Here is a 15498-nt window from a genome sequence, read left to right on the forward strand (position 1 = left end):
CTAGTGAATTTCAGTCATGAAGCAGTGCATTGATCAAATAACTGAAGGCAGAGACATTGTACTAGAAAATGATAGATACATAAGGGTGCAGCTTTCTCTTTGAAATTACAGATTGTGGTAACGATAGTTGCTAATTCTAGTTAGTTCAGTGATGCTAGGCGGTGTATATAGTTAGTAGTTGATTATTAGAAGAGAAAGGCATTGCATTAAAAAAAATAGACTCGGCAACCTTGTAGGCTTTCATTACCTAACACAGGACTCATAACAGTTCATGAAACTTTGACTCTGTGTTCTTGGGCCAAAGCGAAGTACAGTAAAAAAAATAGGCCAGTCCAAAGAAGTCCAAAAAATAGGCCAGTCCGAAAAAATGAATGCATGCCTTTTGCTGCCCACGAGGGCTCAAATCACCGCAGGTGGAGGCCTACAAGTATCGGTGCTTGTACTGGCATATCGGTGCTCGTACTGTGACAGGAGATGGTGGGTGCATGCATTTTTAATTAAGGAATACATACTGTGCCCTGTAACATTTGCCCCTACCCACTCATGGTATGCGTTACCGCAGTACTTTGCGTATGCTTCACCGCGTAACAGTACTGTATTGAGGCAAAGCTGACTTTTAGGAACCAGCATTTTGCAACACGTCGTGCTTTCCGAGCTTCGAAGCCATTGGCAAGGATTACAAAGGCAGAGTCAGCGCCATTGCCAACAGCAGCGAATTCTTTTAAATGAAAAACACGACACCAAACAGCAAGAAGTTTGGTAGCAAACGTCGAAACAGGTAGGCCTAGCGTTGCCCCTGTGGTGGCTACGGCTGCCAGCGGATCTGCGTGCGAGATAATTCAAATGGCGGTAGCGGTGGCTTTGATAACGCCGTTTCAGACCTGTGGCCGTGGCAGAAAGTTCGGAAAATCGGATAGTGAAGGGTTTTTGCATCCAAAATTTCAGACGTTTTTATACATTGGCTCTATAGGGTACGTGGTGGGGCTGCGAAGGTGTCTGAATTATCGGGTGTGTGGAAAATCAGTCGTTGTCTGTATTCAGTTTTCTGTTGCCTGTTTTATCAGCTAATGGTGACCTAGCATTTCCTGCTTCTCAACTGCTAATGGAGTGCTAGTGGTATACAGAGAAGCATTCCTACCTAGTTTAGTATTTCACCGTCAGGGTTGCTACAATGTGTGCTGCTTTGTGTTGTCATGGTGCAGTATTCATCTGAGGATGCCATGGTGAGCGATCTGAAGCTGATGTTTTCCAACTGCCGGATGTACAACGAAGAGGGCTCCCAAATCTACCGCGATGCTGACACTCTGGAACGTGCTCTCTTTGACAAAATCCGCGAGCTGGGTTCCTTGTACGAATCGCCCGCAGCTCGCGCCCTGCCACGACCAAGACGGTTAGGCTGGTTCTGCTTTCTTGACTTTCTGTCCTGCCCTTATTCTGACCTCTGTCTTCTTTTTCTCCTCCTTCACCCTAGCCTTTTTCTAGCTTCTTGAAACATTATCATTCTCTGCATGCTACCTGTCGTGGTAGCCCAGTGGCAATGGCATTGTGTTGCTGAGCTTGAGGTCCCGGGTTCGATCCCAGCTGTGGCGGCCGCATTTCAGAGGTGGGGTGGAGATACAAGACTACTCGTGTTCTGAGATTTAGGTGCATGTTAAAGAACAATAGGTGGTCAAAATTAAGCCATAATCCCCTACTAGTGTGCCTCATAATGTGAACATGGTTTTGGCACATAAAAATCCCTGAATTTTTTTTTCTCTGCATACCACCATAGTTGGTCAAAAGCACTGGGAGGACAGGGCAGACACAGTAAGAAAGCTATCCTGTCAAGATCCCTGCTGCACGCATAGCTGTTTGGTGTATTATCCCCTTTAGAATTAGGGTTAATTTTGGATATGTTGAGTAGGGGGCACTTGTTTGGGATTGCCTCAAAATTCAAGATGGCAGCCAGAAAATTTTCACATGGATTAAAATGGAAAAAGAAAAAAAAGCACTATAATTGAGCGTTGTTTGAGGGCATACCTCCTAATTTCACCAGAACCCGTCAAAAGAATTCTCATAGTTAGAACCAAACAACAGCATAATCATGAAGTTACAGCACCAACAAGAGCCAGCCATGCAGCTCACCGTACTCTGAAGCATTGAGTGCGTTGATTGCTAAATCTTTAAACGAGCGTGCAACGGGTCCTCAGTCGGCGGCCACAAAGTCAGCAGGGGGCCCTCGGACACAAAATTAGGGGCATCCTGCCATGATGGCTTTTGCAGATTGCCTTTTGCTGTCCTCTCTTCGAGCATCCACTTGTGGATCCTCTTTCTATTGATGCAAAAGGGGCAAGATGTCGCATGTACGTTATTCTCAGCCTTCCGATGCCATTCCACTACTTCTAAGTTGTTTTTTTTTTTTTACCTTGTGTTGGAATGCATGACACCAGCCAATGACAACGGTAAACTTTGCGCACTGGTGGTTTCTTTTTCTATTGGATTAGATTCAACAGGAGCGCATTTTTAATTTCTGGGTGCGGCCACAGATGGACTGGAGAAAAGAAGTGCTTGATGTGACATGTTAGGGCAAACTTTATCAGTCAGAAATTGACAAGGCTTTTCTGTCAAAAAGAAGCTGAACGTGTCCCGAAATAATTATTTAGTGTTCTCTTGAACAGAGATCATACTGTATAGTCACAGGTGCCAGTAGTACAAGACGACCTGACCAAAACCAGCTGCACATAGGCAGTGACGAGACTATACATCTGCTTGTATAGCTGCTGGGAGCGTATGTATGTCCACTTGCAATAATTTGCATGTACGTGTTCATATTAACAACTTGAAACTTGGATTGAGCTGTACTCCATTCAACTTTAGATAAATTGAACTTGCGATAACTCAAACAAAAATGTGTGGTCTATTGGTGCTTGCAATTCACAATCGGGGCTTCACAGTAGTGCTATTCTACTTTTGTCAACCTCACCCCCCCACACACACATTGTGACTGCAGGAACAAGAGCCGCAACCACAAGCTTCGCGTGCTTTATGACACCATTAAGGACTACACGGATGCCAAGGGCCGCAAGTTATCAATCATTTTTATGAAGCTGCCCTCTCGGTCGGTATGTGGCATCTCTCTTGCTTTCCTCAACTCATTGCTGCATCTGTAAGTATATGCAGTTTCGTTTCAACGCTTCCTGTCTTGCTCACCTGCAGGAGTATCCTGATTACTACGAGGTGATCAAGAAGCCCATTGACATGGAGAGGATAGCCGCTCGCCTCCTTAAGTACAACCAGTACGAGTCCATGGATGATCTCCTGGCCGATTTTGTGCTGCTCTTTGACAACGCGTGCAAGTACAACGAGCCAGACTCGCAGATCTACAAGGTGATTAGTCTTTTTCTTTGTTTTCTGTCTTTCTCTGCTGTGTGCATTTTCTCTGTCTGCATGCCACATTTTACTATGCAGGTACTTCCATTACCAGTGCTTGCTAAAATACAAGCAGTGGGAACTTGTCGTGTCATGGTGTTAACTAGTCAGGCAAACCATACAGTATAGCAGGGGTTCTCAAGCATGTTGGCCCCAGGGAACCCTGCTAAGCTCCTTGAAATGCCAAGGAAACCCCCTTAATAGATAGGCTGGGCTTAGGGTGCAACATGTTTGGGGCTATCGGTGGTGTTCGGCAGGCTACTTTGATGGCGACATGCAAAACACATAGTCCAAACTAGGTGCTATCGTTATGAACCATGACAAGACAGCATCGTAACCATGACATATGCCGAGAAAGAATGGCAGTTTTCAGTGCTTATCGCACAGGGACACTTAATTCTAACATTTCATCACAAAAGGTCTTATAATTAGTGCCTACTCTACTTTGAGCACAGTAAAACCTCATTAATACGGATTTCACGGGATGAAAAAGAAAGGTTCAAGTTAACCGAATGTCGAATTATTGAGGGTGTCAAGAAAACAGTAAACAAATGCTTACTACGTCAACGCGTTTTTATTTATTAAATGAATCAGCATCTATTTTGCACAAGAGCAGTGTGGAAGCTGCAATTCTCGTCATCTCGTGACTGATTATATATAGCGCTCGCAGCGAGGCCGTGGCACATGTCTTCATCTGAGACCCACTTTTCACTGCCACGCGCACATCCCAATTATTTTGTCGCCGGTGAGCTGGTCGCCAACAAACCGTCCGTCCATCGTGATGTGGCCGGTGCGCTTCATCTTTGACAGCTGTGCTCTGAATCAAAGCGAATCTGCTGTTTGCTGCAACTGCAGTGGATGAAACCGTGGCCGCTATCGACACAATCATGGACGGTGACCATGTGATTCTGAAAGCAGGCGGCCGACGCACGCACCAAAATTAAACTACCGCTTGCTACAACAAGTGCGGACGAAACCGCAGCCGCTATGGAGGCGACTATGCAGTTTTGAAGGCACGTGGCCGATGCACGCACCGAGTCAAAACGAAACTAACTACTATTTCCCGTAACCGCTGTGGATGAAACCGTGGTGGCTATCGATGCGGTCATGGATGGCGACTATGCAGTTTTGAAGGCGTGCGGCCAGCTGCCAACACGATGTTATGCGCGGTGATAAAACAATGATAAAGGCTTTAATGGCACAATTCGGCACAAAGCGTTCCGGCGTTGCTGTCAGACAGGTTTCATGTACGATTTCCGCTGACAAGAAATGGCGATGCGGATGGATGCGGACTCTGCCGCTTTGTTTTGGTTGGACGCTAGCGCCATTTTTGCTCTTTTGCATCGCGCATTTGAAGTGCTCCGCGCATTTATTTTTGTAATCGTCCGATGTATACACCAGCGCGCACGCTATCGGCCCCGATCTACAAACGGGAGAAATGCGCATGGTAGTAAGTTACAGCCTCCGAGATTTAAGTGCAAAAGCTTAGGCGCACTGCCCATTTTCAGAGGGTGGGTGGCTACAAGTGGCTGGCGGATTTATTGCGCAGTTCGCGCGTTTCTGTTATGCACTGTGATGGTGCTTTTTGACACTCAGGAATGGGTAATGGAGGCTCTTTGGATTGAGCGCACCTCGTGTTCGCCATCTTAGCCACTTGGCAAGCGCGGAACTAGGGAAAATTTATCAGAAAATTATTTACCTTGAGAACCCATGCGGTATAGTAAAACTGACAGCGTTAAAACAGCCGATTCGATAATAACGGCAACATGTTGCTAATGCTTTGTCCTCTACATGAAATGAGATTAAACAATGGCTGATTGGCTGATTTTTCCATTTATATTTCTTGCTATCATGACTGTGGGGAAGCAGCGAGAGCAAATTTAAATCTAAACAATGTGGCCTGGGCGCTGTCATGTTGTACAATGATGCATGGTGAGCAGTGGTAGCCAGCAGTAACAGCGGCTAAAATATCCATGCCAGTGCGCTTACCTATCATTTTGTGTACCCAGCTCAAATTAACTGCACTCCCTCAGTGATTCGTAATTTCCGAGGCGGTGCTTCTAAAAATGCATGGTAAGCCCTCCGTAGCACTCAGTGATACTGTATTTCACACTGTGTCGCACATGTTATCTAGTGCTACTTTCAAAGGGGCTCTCTTTAGTTAGAACTGTGTCTTATTCAAATTATGTTTTGCACAGTGTACCTACCATTCTTTTGTCGATCCCATTGGTTATTACTTATTACGTTGAATTCGCTGCATGACGTACCCCACCCCTTATGTAACACCCCTGATAAAGGGGCCTTTAAGGAAATAAACTGAACTGAACTAATGTTACAGTCCCCTTAGAATTCGAATTAATGAGGTTTCACTGTATAAAAATGCAATTTCGGTCTCTTCAATTAGAGATCGTATGTCCCCTACTGTTTTTTCCTGTGTGTCACCTACAGTAAATGGTTTTTAAAATGCATTTCCCTCAGACTGTTGCTTTATTTGCTACTGGGCTTTTATTTAGAATGGAAGTTTCTTTCTTTCGTAGTCATTGTTGTGTGGAGATGTATAGTTGTTGTCTTTAGCAGCTATCGTATAAACTGTGGGACACATTTATGCTCCTGTGTGCAGTGGCATCAGTCTCATGAGTCTCTCATTCCTTTTTTTTTTTTTTCTCTCCCTCTTCCCAGGACGCGCTGATCTTGCAGAGGATAGCCCTGCAGACGAAGATGGAGCTGAGCAGTGAGGAGCTGGAAGACGGTGGAGTGCCTGATGTCCGGGGCCTCGTCCAAGAGCTGCTGACCAACTTGTTCATCTCTGTCTACAACCACCAGGTTGGTTGTCCTCTTTGTATTTAACTTCTTTGAATGAGTTAATCCTGCGCAGAGAACAGTTGCCATGAAGATTTTTACGAAATAGTTGCCATAAAGCAAGTTTGCAATCTACATTTCTGCTTGCCAAAATAAAGTTTCCTCAGCCTAGTTGGCTTTTCTTGTTCCTTTTCTATGTTGTCCAAATAGCAGTAACATAATCTAACTCTTAACTGTACATTATTAACAAACAGGCAAAAATGTTGTTTTGTGGTGAATGGCCCTGGTTGAATACAGGGGCTGTGTAATTGGTGATACCGTTGGGGATTATTTCACCTTTGTGCGACATTGCATGTGGCACGATGCATCACTGGAGCAAGGGCCATATTCTCTCCTCCCGCTTAGCTAGTCAGCGTTCGCTGAAAACAGGTGTCCATGAAAGCGATAGATTCAGAATACTGGTCCCTGATTCATGGCCTACAATTGCTCATGTTGTCCCTATTGCACATATAAATCGTGTCATCTCATGTTCTCCAGCACCTTTTACTTTTTAGTTGTAGTTCTTGCCATCTAGCCATGTAATCTCCCATATCTCACTTTCCATTCTGATCTCAGGACGAAGAAGGGCGCTGCTACAGTGATTCCTTGGTCGAACTGTCGGAGTCTGCTGCTGAATCCGGGCAGCAGGTTGGCATTGACGGCTCGGAGGATAGGTACAGTATATGCTATACACTGGGGTAGTTGTGCCGCTGTTGCACTTGCTTGTCACATTTGAAACCTTTGAAGCTTAAAACATGGCGATTTGCTTTACAGGAGGATCCTGACACTGGATCTCATAAAGCGAAAATTAGACAGGGTATGTTCCCCTCTTTCTTAATTTTCAGATTAATCAGGAAACACATGTAGAGAAGCATTCATTGTTGCTTGATTGTTCTATTGCTTGTAAAGACAGTGTCTTTCACCCTTTCTTTTTTTTTTTTTCTTTTTTTTTTCCCCGTTCTTAGAGTCTATTCAAGTAGACATGTAAATTTCTGGGAGCATTTCAAGAAGTTGCATAATATTCTCAAATAGAACACTTCGCTCTCCTAAAGTCAAAAGTGACCAGCCAGTTAGTCTAATTTTAAAGTGTCAACCTGTTTTAAAAGCTCTCCAGGGATGCATGAATTTGGTATTTGCATTCTGTGTGTCTTTTTCATTTCAAGATTAGAATTAGAATGGTGATGCACAGTAGAACCCTGTTGATATTAATAAAAAAAAAACACTTTAAAAGTTTATTATCCAGGAAAACGTAGGATTGTATCTTAATTGGTTGTTTTCAGTGTTATTGTTCTCTAATATGAGCGTATAAACAGGGAATTGTATGCACCAGGAATGTACCAATGAGGTCCTACTATATTTCACTTAGCTGTGAGCCTTTATTTTTTTTACACGATTCTTGCACTTTCCAGGGTTGCTACTTGCGCCTGGACCGTTTTCAAGAGGACGTTTTTGATGTATTTGACCGAGCTCGACGCACGAGCCGCACAGACTCCCAGGCATTCGAGGATTCTGTCGAACTGCAGGTACTAGCTTGCATTCCTTGTGGTTCTAAATACCTTTGATTGTGCCCCACTGTCCTTGATTACGTCTTTGTTAAGCTACATGTTTTGTAGTCTTCGTAAGAAGCTTCAAAACCACTTCATAAGTGACAGCATTTATGTTTGAAGGAGCAGTGTCAAATAAGAACTATCGTTATCACTGGTGCCATCACCAGATAGCGCCATGTGTAGTCAACCCTGTGCCACAATCTGTAACTGAATCTTTTTCCTGGGTTGCTGTAGTATGCATCTCTCCTAAGCTTAGGAAATAGGGGAGCTGCGTCAACGGCAATGTGACTTGCTCACCTTGCTCAAGTTTTGAAATTTGTGTTAGTTTATTCCAAATATGTAATTCGAAACTTCTTAATGCTGAAATTTAACCCGAAGCAAATACCGAGTAGCATAAGATTCTATCAAAATATTGAATATTTGACCAAGCCTTATGGTGTGAAATATTCAGAATATACGATTGGAAGTGTTGGTGTTCCATATTTTCAATAGGCTAGTGCACAATATTCTTGTAAGTCCGCTAGTCTACTGAAAGCACAGTCTCTCACTCAACTCCTACAGCTCTGGAGCAATCAAAGCTCTGCAGGGGCTTCAAAATGCAGCCCTATGACAGATATCACAGCATGCGTAGTGGCTTTGAAACTTTTGGCAACTGCACTTGCCGAGAATCTCATCACTGCTTCCTGACCTAATGATTGGCCCTGCTAGCGCAAGGAATGTCCCTTCAGCAATTCTTGCTTTGAAGTGAAATACATATTCTCTGTGTATTGTGTCCCATTGCTGTTTTGTTTTGTTCTTTTCCTAACTTCATTTTTTGCGGTCTTACGAGGCGCATTTGCTTTTTTGTCAACTAATTGTGCGAAACAGTCTGGCAAAGCTGAGCATGTGTATCTCCTCTTTCTTTCTATTTCTCTGCCGCAGTCCTATTTCATTCGCCTTCGGGACGAGTTGTGTGGTCAGGGAGACATTTTGCAGAGTCCAGCTCTGAACTACAACCAGCAAGAACTGATGGAAAGCGTAGACTTGCTGCGTGCTCAGAAGTTGCCCCAGGAACAGCAGGAGGCAGCGGCAGAGGCCGACGCAGAGAGGAAGAGCCAGGAGGGACGCAAGGTGGTACCACATTGCCTGCAGTGATTGCTGAAGTGATCACTGCATTGATCACTGCCCTATCTTTCCTCCCCTGGCACTTTTCAGTTTAATCTACTGTTCCTATCCTGATCACTCTGTTTTTCACCTAGTCTTGCTAGGTGAGATAATTTCTGTGTCTAAACTTGCAGTACCAGCACAACCTTATTTGCGTTGCACTTGTTTTAAACTCAGGAGGAAGAGAAGAGCAATGAGATGTCCTCATCAGACAGCACGGAACACAAAGGGATAGTCATTCATGTTGGTGACTTTGTCTACATTGAGCCAAGGTATGTATATGATAACTTCATTTCATCTTCTAACATGGAAGAGACTCTTGATTTGTACCAGGCACTCAGATGTTTCAATAGTTGGATGTGTGTGCCTTTAAGGAGCTATAATTAGTGCAGGTGTTAGCTAACACTTATTGAAGTGAAATGTGCATGCTGGTGTGTTTCTTCAGTGTTGATAACCACAGTGATGTCTTTTCCCAAGTGAAAAGGGAATGCAGCCTCACATCACGAATGTTGACCGCCTCTGGAGGGATAAAAGCGGAGAGCAGTGGCTCTATGGCTGCTGGTTTTATCGACCAAACGAAACATTCCATTTGGCCTCGAGAAAATTTTTACAAAAGGTCAGTGGGACTTGTTGATAATGAACATGGTCCATCACATGACGTGTTCGGGGATGAAAGTGTGCATGCATGCATGCATGCACCTTTAAGAGGGAAAATCTGTGCTCTACCGTTGTTTTCTATGCAGTTTTTGTTCAGTAAATGCTTGTACCTGGAGCAGTATCAAAACTGGCCTGCAGGCTGCTAACAGTGGTTCGAAAAATGGCCTTCAGCTTTATGTTGCGTGTTCTTAGTGCAGCCTATGTTATGGCTAGGTTATGCTATTATGCTAGGAGAGATGAAATCGGGCATTGTGATGGTTGGCAAGAAAAACGAGGAAGTGGTTCGGACACAGCCATGTACAGAGACAGGCACAAAAGATTTTGTGCTTACCACTGTTCTGTTCTGCTCAAATTTCCCAGAAAGATCACATTTATGAATTGTTCAATGTAACACTTACCACATTTCCTTGCCTGGTTTGCCAAGAAAAAAAATTTGGATTTGCCTTTTTCTACGCCCTTTGCAGTAAGTGGTGTTTAAAATTTTGCGGCAATGCTACCTTCGTTGTCTGCAATACAGTAAAGCTTGGTCTTCGAGATTGGTTTCTATTATTTGCTTGGACGTGCATTTGAGAAATGCAGGTGAAGGCAACTTGGCATTTTTTTTCTTAAAAACCACGCATGTAACATTGCAAAGTGCTAGACAATAAAATGCTGTCTTTCTGCAAAATTTTTGCAATAACAGAGCAACGGTAAGTGCAAAATATTTTTTCTACTATTTTAAGAGAAAAATGCACATCCTTGTATGTGATACATTATGGCGTGAGAATAAGCTGAATTTATGGCATCCCACCCAGATTGAAATTTGAAGGACGAGATATGTTGCTCCACTGAACAGCCCAGTGTCCAACACAAGTGTGGAAGTGGGGAGATAGTCTTCCCACTAGGAAGTTCTGTGAATAATAGTCCAGTGTTTGTCGCAAGTGTTAGAAGCGGGTAGGAACTCTCCACCAGGAAGCCTTGTTAGTGATTACTGTGTGGCATGTTCACAGTGATCATTTGTTAGGGGTATCGCTTCTGTGACTATTGATTTGCTCGTCACCTCCATATCGCTTGTGCAGCATATTTCTAGGCAAGTGCTTTATGACCTTGTGCTGTACTAAGTGTACTCATTTGCTAGTCGTGGCTCAGTGTTTGTCAGTGGCTTTTCAGAATTGCACTGTGGAGTATGTAAGTTTTAGAAAAAGCAAATTCACTTCCTTGACTATTTTTCTCACAGGAAGTGTTCAAGAGTGACAATTACAACTCCATCCCAGTGAACCAGGTTTTGGGCAAGTGTTATGTTATGCCGGTGAAGGACTACTTCAAAAGTAAACCGGAGGTATGTGCAGCATACTATGTCAAGGTTATTCTCTTTTCTTAATCTTCTCAGTCTACATTATATCTAGAGGAGTGCAGCAGTTTTATGAATGATAATTGCAGTTGCATGCCGCTGTGTACTGACTGTTGACTTGGGGCAAGTGACATTCTTATTTTAGACGTCTTTTACACAGGGATTTGATGATAAGGATGTCTACGTGTGTGAGTCACGCTACTCTGCAAAAGCCAAGGCATTCAAGAAGATAAAGGTTGGTCCTTGCCCTCCTTTTTGTTTTGAGGGAAGGTTTTTGCTGTGACATTACTTAATAGAATGACAGTTATCCCTTGCTCTCTATACTTTCCTTGTTATGCTACAAGGAAAAAAATTTAACAAGAGATAACTGGAGTGCCAGGATTCTAGTTGATTAATTTGGCAGGTGCATGTACCGAGTAAAAGCGTTATCTGTAATTTTTTCGTTTTTGTTTTTTACTTGGTTGTTTCTTTACTTTGTACTTATTTGCCCTAAAGCATTCATGGCTTTACACGGGGGCGGAGAATCCAAAAAAGTGTGTTTTTCTTTTAAAATAGTAGAAAAACAATCTTGCACTTGCAGTTGCTATGTTCTTAATGAGCAAGAAAAAGGGGGGGGGGGGATTAGTTTGATATATTGTGTAATTCGATAGAACTTTTGAAGAAATTGACGACATAAAAGCACAAACCATTTGTTACACCGGGAATTAGTTTGATATATTGTGTAATTCGATAGAACTATTGAAGAAATTGACGACATAAAAGCACAAACCATTTGTATCACCGGGAATTAGTTTGATATATTGTGTAATTCGATAGAACTTTTGAAGAAATTGACGACATAAAAGCACAAACCATTTGTTACACCGGGAATTAGTTTGATATATTGTGTAATTCGATAGAACTTTTGAAGAAATTGACGACATAAAAGCACAAACCATTTGTTACACCATGTAATGGGGGTAATTGCGACTTACTGTGGCACAAAATAGTCCTGAATCTTCTTTTGCTTCAATATTTTCACGAGAATGCCAGTAATTTGACAAAGACGACGTTGGTCACTAGGTGAAAGAAAACGACGATTGTAAAGATTGTCTTGCCACCATCTTGGCAGTGCTGCAGCTCGCTGTGAATAGTTGTAAACATATTTTCATTTATATCTTTTCCTGTGGCATTTTGGTGGAGGTGCTGGGTACTATACACAAGATGGAACTCCGCAGTAGACGTGCCCTCGTAAGTTTCACCGTGTCAACAGGCGGCAATACTGCATCAACTGCGACACCGGCACCTCAACCAGGGATCTTGATCCAACCCTGCGACCCTGGCTCTTTCTGTGGTACCGACAGCGTCGACGTAGATGGTTGGCTTGTGAATTACAAGCGCGTCACAACAAACAATCGGTGGCACCCAACAGTGACACTTGCCAATGTCGCTTTCTACCTCAGCGGGACAGCGTGCGTCTGGTTCGACACTCACAAAACAGCTGGCCAGTTGGGGTTTATGCAAGCAGAAGCTTCGTGACCTACTTGGAAAACCAATTGGCTGCCAGCGCGCCACTTCAAAAGATCTCTCCTGTCGCACTCAATCTCCCATGGAGTCGTACATGTCATACATCCTTGACATTATCGCCCTTTGCCGCCGAGTTGATACCAACATGACTGAGGCGGACATAGTGAGTCATGTTTTGAAAGGCATTGCTGATGATGCTTTCAACTTGCTGGTTTTAAGGATTGCTCAACCATTGAAGACATTATAAAGGAATGCAGGCGTTTTGAAGGGTTGAAATGTCGCCCCATCACTTGGCAATTCATGCGGCTTCCAAACACTGCCGCTACATCGTCCTGTGCGGTCGTTCAGCTGCCCAGTCAGCAACCGACCACCGATAGCCTTGTCCATATCGCGAGTCGAGAGAGTGAGGCGGCACCTACATCTCCCTATTTTGCATGCCCTTCCAACAATTTCCGACCGACAGTCTCGTTTATTCAAGCCGTCATTAGGAAAGAGCTGGTGAACATAGGACTCCAGCCTGTTGGCTCCCTTCCTCACCCTCAGGTCAGTTCCGTTGCTCCACCTTACAGGAATACAGCAACGTTTTGCCGCTATCGTGATCCAGCCCAGTGGAGAACTCTGGATGACAAGTCTATCTGTTTTCATTGCCACGGCGTTGGACACATTTCTCGTCACTGCCTATATCACCCACCTTTGTCCCCTCGCTCATTTTTTGACATTCGACGCAATGACAATTGGCCCCTACAGTTTCCTGCTCGTAACAGCTCACCGCTTCGAGACGCTCCTGCACCGACCCACAGCTCCAGCCGTTCACCTTACCCGCACAATTGTCGTTCACGGTCACCTCTGCCCTGCCGCTATTCATCGCCGCACCCCTCATGCACTCTTTCCAGGAAAACTGAACAATGCAGCTACCGGAGGTGACACTGCATTCGGCCCCCGACCTGCAAATCATCTTTTAACCTTGCCGACGCACGAGAGCCTACTTGCCATAGAAGTGGATGGCCTACTCGTTAATGCCCTTATCGACACCGGCGCACATATTAGTATCACGAGCTCTGATCTTCATGAACGAAAGTGCTAACACCTCCTGAGTCCCGCGTTGTGCGTTTCGCTGACGGTGGAACTCCGGCCTTGCTCGGAATGTGCACCTCGCGTGTGAGTGTCGCTGGCCACCACACTCTTTTCCTGTGGCAGTATCTTTGGCACCTGGAAAAGTGCACATTTTTCTGTGTTGTCTAAGGACTCTGAGCAGCCGAGGCCACAGTCTTCCTAGTTAGCGTAGAAGCACTGGAACTCAGCAAGCTCATCCATCAAGTTGGAGCATGTGGGTGCAGGTTAAGAGTTGTTGTTCTCACTGTTCCCTTCACTTGTGCCAGGATTCACAACAATGGTGATAAAGTCCTTGTTCTCAAGCTCACCTGTGGTCATGGCACCTTTATCTGCGGACACAAATTTGTCAACCGTTGGCCCATCAGCGGCTTCTGGAAATGCTGACAAATCACTCCTAACTTAGTCGAAACGGGCGACGGCTTCATTGCACTCATCGGAATACTTTTCACATGCTTTTCACTGCTGTCACTGGGTGCAGGGAAACCTGCACGACAAAAGCAGTCTCAGATCTTTTCCTTCTTAATGTCAGTCCAGGATGCTGCATCGCGATGTCAGATTTCTTTCTCTGCACTCGACTCGATAATTTCTAACTTCACGGTTAACGGCACATTCTATCGCTTTGTGTTAGCCATCACACAAGAACAAAGACAGCATGTGCAAAAAGAACACAATGAAACAATGATGCACACCTCCACCAGCCACAAATGTTCAAGAAGCTGACGAGAAACTGATTAGCTGTTTGAGCGAGTTCTACATAGCAGGCCAGGAATATTTTTGTTGGGGGTGCCTGGAGATGGTGCTGTAGAGCCGCGCAAGTGCAACTGGCCTAAACCACCATTTCTGAGGGAGCAACGGCATCTCGCCTGGCCGCTGCACAGGAAAGCCAACTTCTGGGGCAGTTTTGCGCTCCTTGAGCTATTTGAAGTTCGATATATCGGCAGTGGCAGCTATTTTTGTTCTATGTAACCATAACTTTTCCTGTATATTCTCGTTACTTTATGGCGTTCAATAATTTTTCAATATAAGGGATACTTCAATGTAAACGGTTTCGATGTAGTATTGTGCGAATGTACCATATTACAGTCAAAGCTTTGTGCAATGAACATGAATACTATAACGAATTATCTAAAAATAAGTAAAACTTTTATCACCAGTATAAGCATGTAACAAGTATATGCTTATAAGTTATAACAAATATCAGATATAACACAATTTTTATGTTCAGTGTGACTTTGTTATGACTAGGTTAGACTTTATTCTGTATCGTTTCAAGAGAGAGAATGTTAATATGATTGACAAGGATCCTATATTGTGCCCGCATACTCTGGTTTTAACATTATTATTTCTGAATAGACTAGAGTTTTGCTTCTGTTGTTTTAACATAGATAGTATCATGCCCTCCGTCTGAGATAAAAAGTTATACGATTACTCAGGTGCAGAGGATGTAAAGTTTCACTGCTTAGGATACAATTAATGAAAAACTCATTAATATGTGGAAAGCACATGACTTTGCATTTGTTTGTGTTTAAATCAATGTATCAATGTGCCATGTTTTAAATTCATGTGCTCCAAACCTAAAAAATGAGTTAATTGAATTGATATGCCATGTTTGACACCAACCAACAAGAATTACTGTACTAATTGTGCAACTGTTACAGCTAATATGTTAGATTTAAGCAATGTTGTGTGCCAGTCAAAAAGTTCTAGCTTTGTGAGTTGATAGCCTTTAGATAATCTATTTATTTGTTATTTTGACTGACGTGCGTAACACCTAAAGAACAAAATTGCACATTTTGCATTGAGCAGTTATTTTAAGCAGTTCAGGCTCTCTCAACAAGCTGCGAGCAAAGGATAATAAAATGTAAATATACTTGTATACTATCTTGCGGCAATAGATGGCTTATTATCTGAACATGTAAATTTTTTCAAGACAAATGCGTGAACAAATTTAGGAGG

At 43.5% G+C, this 15498-nt stretch overlaps 1 protein-coding gene across 8 annotated transcripts in view; it reads left to right on the top strand.

Annotated features, from left to right (window-relative positions):
• Positions 1-15498, top strand: part of LOC119442206 (protein polybromo-1-like) — a 101880-nt gene that overhangs the window by 49161 nt on the left and 37221 nt on the right. For all 8 annotated transcript variants that reach the window (XM_037706994.2, XM_037706991.2, XM_037706986.2 and 5 more), the window contains 12 exons: positions 1203-1390; positions 2990-3101; positions 3196-3366; positions 6088-6231; positions 6823-6920; positions 7021-7063; positions 7656-7769; positions 8715-8903; positions 9114-9208; positions 9414-9552; positions 10810-10911; positions 11084-11158. In XM_037706994.2, coding sequence (XP_037562922.1) covers positions 1203-1390; positions 2990-3101; positions 3196-3366; positions 6088-6231; positions 6823-6920; positions 7021-7063; positions 7656-7769; positions 8715-8903; positions 9114-9208; positions 9414-9552; positions 10810-10911; positions 11084-11158 — 1470 coding nt within the window. The remainder of the gene's footprint in view (positions 1-1202; positions 1391-2989; positions 3102-3195; positions 3367-6087; positions 6232-6822; positions 6921-7020; positions 7064-7655; positions 7770-8714; positions 8904-9113; positions 9209-9413; positions 9553-10809; positions 10912-11083; positions 11159-15498) is intronic.

This window comes from Dermacentor silvarum, chromosome 2, assembly GCF_013339745.2.
Source record: "Dermacentor silvarum isolate Dsil-2018 chromosome 2, BIME_Dsil_1.4, whole genome shotgun sequence".
Taxonomy (NCBI): Eukaryota; Metazoa; Arthropoda; class Arachnida; order Ixodida; family Ixodidae; genus Dermacentor; species Dermacentor silvarum.